This window comes from Fusarium keratoplasticum, chromosome 5 (assembly GCF_025433545.1).
Source record: "Fusarium keratoplasticum isolate Fu6.1 chromosome 5, whole genome shotgun sequence".
Lineage (NCBI taxonomy): Eukaryota > Fungi > Ascomycota > Sordariomycetes > Hypocreales > Nectriaceae > Fusarium > Fusarium keratoplasticum.
In genome coordinates, this window is record NC_070533.1 from 1,910,214 (window position 1) to 1,915,789 (window position 5,576).

At 52.9% G+C, this 5,576-nt stretch overlaps 1 protein-coding gene across 1 annotated transcript; it reads right to left on the reverse strand.

Annotated features, from left to right (window-relative positions):
• Positions 1-2,346: 2,346 nt before the first annotated feature.
• Positions 2,347-3,634, reverse strand: NCS57_00722600 (uncharacterized protein; the record flags this gene model as incomplete). Its single annotated transcript, XM_053057082.1, has 4 exons — positions 2,347-2,691; positions 2,746-3,004; positions 3,074-3,213; positions 3,251-3,634. The coding sequence occupies 4 exons, from the start codon at positions 3,632-3,634 to the stop codon at positions 2,347-2,349; spliced, it is 1,128 nt and encodes a 375-aa protein (XP_052913277.1).
• Positions 3,635-5,576: the final 1,942 nt, after the last annotated feature.

The following is a 5,576-nucleotide window of genomic DNA, read 5'->3' on the forward strand; positions in this document are numbered from 1 at the left end:
GGCGAAGAGACGACGGAACATGTACTGGTGTTCCTGTAGGTGTAGATGTGGTTGTTGGTGTTGTGCTGTGAGGGGCGATGAGACGCGATGGAGGATGAAAATTGAGGTGGGTGGGAGCAGGTGGGGCAGTTATGTATTCACTTTGATGGCCGCCATCAATCCATTTTTGCGAACCTTGAGGGCAGCTGAAATTCAGGTTTGATAGGAGTAGGTGCCAAAGGCTTAATGAAAAAAAGCTTATCAAGACAATCCTAAAGCGAAGTACCGCAATGCAACAAACCCTCTCTGTGAGCAGATGTTTGACACATCAACCTACCTCCATACTAGCTCGCATGAAGGCTGTTGTCAGGAAGCCCTCCTGTATAACTATTCATTTATGACATACTAGAAATCCGAGAGTAGCAGATAATAGATATCTACGATAAGGTGAAGTCCCTATAAATAGTCTCATTTAACTCTTCTTTATATTTATATCAAGTATTAAGGCGTTGATTTGATCCTCAACCTGTCGAGGGAAGCATAGGTTGAGCCAATCATGACACACTGATTACATGGCAGACCCGCCTAGCCTCAAGGGTGTATCGACTCTGGGGCAGTTGAACTGAGGCGCTGGTGAGAGGCAGCATTGTCGTAGTTAGCTGCAGACAACACCTAGAAAGAATTCATGTTTACAACTCGTGGGGATCATTAGGGGTTACTTGTATAGGACTGCTATGCTCTCCAATGGGCCACTATCACCCGTGGTGGGATGTTGGATATGCCTTCAACCACGTAGCTCTGTCAAACTCCACACCCGTTGGCCGTCTATGTCAACGATCACAAACGCTACTATCAAATCGTACAACAGAAACATGTTTTTTTTTTCTTTGAGTAGGGGCATATCACACTGGAGGAAAAGACTTGTCATAATGTTTCTTCAACTCGGTCTCCTCCTATCTGTAAACGTAATTGTCAAACTTGTCACCCAGCAAATATGCAACGCATCACATCTCATCAGGCCAAGAACCAGACTCCCGCCTCACCTGACTTGTCACGACGCATTTAACTAATGTATATCGCAAAGGAATGCCGCTCTGTATCTCGCATTGGCCACAGAACCCTTATAGTGGTTCCCTGCATCGCGGGTCGCAGATATAGAGAGGGTTTCAGGTTGCGACAACTTCGATGCGCGTCCTGCTCGATATATCATGAACCAACATCATCTCGCATCCGATATCCTCCTGTCATCCGAATCCCACAAGTGAATTCCGTCATCATTGACGGGAAAAAGCAACATGCTCAGATCCTTTCTCATCAATCCCTAACCGGGCCCCGGCAACGGAGCCAAAAACAACGAGATATCCATCACAGTCCCACCCCCAGTATCCGAGCGTGCAGATGTCCCCTCTTCAGATGGCCCGAGCAGCCATGTGGTCATGGACATGCCCATCATCAGCTATGCAGCAGCACGGAGCACGCTGATGCTCCGCACAGCCGGAGCGCGTTAGCCAGGCGAGCAAATCTAAGTGTGCACAGGTCAGGTTCCTTGGTGGTTCAATTTCATGGCGCGATAACGTTCCCTGCATGTGGTCTGAGCAATCGTATTGTGTTACTCTATCTAGATAATCTCTTTTGTTGCCGTGCGCCTCGTAAATGTGCCACTGAGAAGTACAGTATGTGTGTTTGTGGTTTCTCTCATGGTATTCAACTCCAAGAGAGTAATCGATTCAAACGTATAAAAAATGGAATAGGGTGCGCCCTTAGGTATCATGCAAATGGACAGGAAAAGATATAATCAGACAGCCGCTGCGCCTTCTCCACCTCCTTTTGATTTCATCTCATGACCTCAGCGAGTCATGACTCATCTCCCATCTTATCACCCTGTGCTGCAGTTCCGGATGGCTCTTCCGGCAATCATCCCAGTGCCGCCCTAGGCGACAGCCTTTCCCGAGATTGCATTCCACGGGGGGACGGTTGTGCAACTCGAGGTGAGTTTGGTTGGTGTTGGTAGTAGAAGGGTATATCAAACGTATATGTCGCGTTGTTCGGCTGGCCTGAGCTGAAAACGCAGCTGCTCCGGATGGAAAACGTACAATCCAAAAAGAGAAATAGGGTGTCGCATGGATTTCTCTCGTTGCTGCTAGGGAACCCCGGTGGCCCCACGCCGGCGGCACCCAGGCGAGAGAGTAAGAGAGTAAGATGGGTGGTGGTGATGGGGATGAAGTTGAAGATGTAGCCGTAGCTTGTCGCCACAGCCGAGAGCTGTCGTCGTCCCAGTTGTTTGGTGACGTCGTGGTGCTCAATCGTATCTTGGTAGAGGGCAATATGCCTGAGTATATGAATGTGCGGTCAAGACCTGAAGGGGCCTTACAGTATGAGCTGCTTCAGGTTGCGCTGAATGATCATGTCCTGCACCGAGGCCATGGTGATCTTGAGAAGATTTGTGTCGGTGGCGTTGGTAAAGTGGCCATAAATCTCCTTCTCCGTGTTCCGGTTCAGCGCCTTGAACTTGTCCAAGAAGTACTTGCTAGCGGCCTTGTAGTCATCCTTGGGGCCGTGGTAGTCGGTGAAGCCGTGGTTGGTGATGGGGCTCTTGGGCAACTTCTCCTTGAACAGGTCCATCTTGTTGAGGAACAGAATCAGGGCCGATTTGGTGAACCAGTGGGAATTGGCGATCGACTCCCAGAGCATGAGGGCCTCGTTCATTTGGTTCTACGCGACTCAGTCAGTACGGGTCTGCCAATGGTGGGGGTTGAATCTACTCACACCATCCTTGTCTTCCACTAGACACTGGTCGTATCCACTGATGGCGACAAGGAACAGCAGGCAGTTTACGTTCTCGAAACAGTGGATCCACTTCTTTCGTTCTGAGCGCTGGCCACCCACATCGAACATTCGGTAGGTCAACTGTCCGAGGTCGAAGATGGTCTCTGTAATGCCTGTGGTTCGCAGTCGGGATCGGAGAAGATCTTGGTCGTCGGGGACGTAATCTTCGGCCCAGAGCCTGTCGACATCCTCAACGAAGCTTGAGACAAGTTAGCGTGGGCCCTGTGCCATACATCAGGGGGTCACTCACTATGTGAGGTTGTCGTGCAGGGCGTATTCATTGCCCAGCTCAACAGCAGATCGAACGCCGCTATCGGCCCACAGCGCCTTGACGGGCTCGAGGTAATCGACAGGCATTCGCTCATGGGGACTCAATTCATGCTCGACGAGAACGTGGGCCATGTGTTTCTGCAGCGCCTGTTAGTCAAACCCTAGAATGTCTCACACAGCCGCCTCTGCGATGCCACGCGTAGCATTCACGTCGCATCGGTGGAGACGGGTAGAGGTAAGGGTGGAAATGACTTGCCTCGTTATCGGGGTTCTCAAAAGCAATATTGTGCTCGCTCATGGCCTCTGAGATGACCTTGAAGGACTGGACAATGTTGCTGAAGATGACGGGCTTCCACTCGAGCTTCTCGTTCTTGCTGAAGCCCTGGGAGTAGATGAGCTTCATCTGCTTGAGGACGGTGGATTTTCCAGACTCTCCAGCTCCTAATAGGAGGAGCTTAACCTCCTTGGAAAGCCGCTTCTCATCCTGTCGGATCTGGCGATCAATGTCGCGAGAGCGGGCTTGACCGCGATCGCCCTTGTCTCGGCTGCCGAAGCACATGATGGGTGGTGGTTGAAAGGTGATTGTTGTGCGCTCAAGGCTTTTGTGCGACCAGGCCGTACGAGGTCAGAAGCTTTTTGGAGGATGAAGATGGCGTCGCGCCGGAGGCTAGATGTGAGCGCGACAGCGGGGCTCGACGATGGACGCGGTGGTTGGTTGCCCGCGGGAAGATCGGAGGACGAAGCTGCCCTGAAGGAGAAAGGGTTCCTCTCGAAGGGGGTGGGAGTCCAGCAACGGTATCGCAATTGGCGGGATCGGTTCGAGTTGCAAGGTTTCAGAAGAAGAGCGTTGGATCGACGGTCGACGAGAAAAGAGAAAAATGCAAGAGTGACGGGATGTCGCGGGAAAAGACGAAACGGGGCGAATTCGAGCGAGCGAGCGTTCAACGAGGGTCCAGGCAATGTCTCGGAGCTGGCGAATGCGGAATGATGACGCAAAGCAGAAACAAGCTTCCCATTCCCGTGGGACTTGAAGGAAGAAAGCAAAAAACCTAAACCTGCCTGAGGAAAGAAGATGGAGGCGAGGCGAGGTTAGGTTAGATGAGGCGAGACGAGACAAGACAGGACGGGACGAAGACGGGTAGTCAGTCTGTCAAGGTACAAGACAGGACAAGTCTAGGCAGGTACTGCAGACAGGGCAAAGGTAAAAGAACGACGAGGGATAACGAGATGGGGTCCTTTATTAATATCCGAGCATCCATGGCCGGGATCCATGGATGGATGGGATGGATATTTTATGACGGACGGGACGGGACATTCTTTTAGTCGGGTCTTGGTAAGGCAAGCCCCTCCAGGTCCATGTCCACATCCATCCGGCGCAGAAACGAGCTCCTGGGACTGTCCTGTACCTGGTCTTGTCTCTGTTGATTCCTCCCGTCTCTGTCTTGGGCTTGTCTCTGGAGACTGTATGCACATTATTCGCTTGCAGGGTCCCATCTCTCTGTCTCCAGCACAAGGCAATAGGGAGTCCGCCCCCAGCAGGGGCATGCAGTGTTGGCGTTAGCGTTGGCGTGAGAGTGGAGTCGACGAGGGGTTGGATGGCGCCCGTAGACGGTGGGAAAAGAGAGCTCCAACCTAGGGGTTCTGAAGAATTGGATGGGGCATCTTGATGGGTTCCGTGGTGTATCTCTGAGGTAGCACACGGTGGAGTTTCCCCCTGAGCACTACCACCAATGTACATGACCGCGTGCTGATCGCCCTTCCACACCAACAATCGGGTCGCCCCCTTAAAACACCAGACCCCGGTCGACGACATGTTCTCGAGAAGGCGACCTGTAGTTCTCGCCCTCTCGCGATACAACCCAAGAGGGGCGCCGACGGACGGAGCAGTGCGGCTCCTCTCTTCTAGCCTCGCTCTAGAGGCATGAACCGGCCACATTTTGCAGCTGGGTCAACAGCCGCAGCGCAGCGCAGGCAAGGCGATGGTCATGATGGATCCAGTATGGATGCTAGGAACGTTCCCCGCGAACCAACTGTCGATGCGATGCTTCCAGGTGTGAGTGGGTTGAGAGAGCCTCCCAGCTCCCTCACCCATCGCTACGCCCACTGCCGCAGCCGTTGCCGCAGCCATCGCCCGGCATATGGACCTTGCTGTTATTACTTGTCGTGGATGCCATCCGCAGCCAAGCAGCCAAGGTTTGCCGTGTGTCTGTCTGCCTGTGCTGCCATGTGGTCCAGCGCGTGTTGGTGGGCTGTTCCCCAAGAGATGGCGAGACGCTTGTGACACCCGCCACTTACTCAACGCTGAAGTCGTCAAGTCAACCACCATAACTTCAACGTCAAAGTCAAAGTTGGCAGGGAGTGAGATGCATCATCACGTTTCCATTCCTTGCTGGCCTCTTCCTCAGCGGCCTCCCTGACCCTGTTGACGCTGCGCTACTGCACACTTCTGCTCTCTCCCCTCCCCCCCTGAGGGGCCTCGCGGCAGAATCCCGAGATGTTGT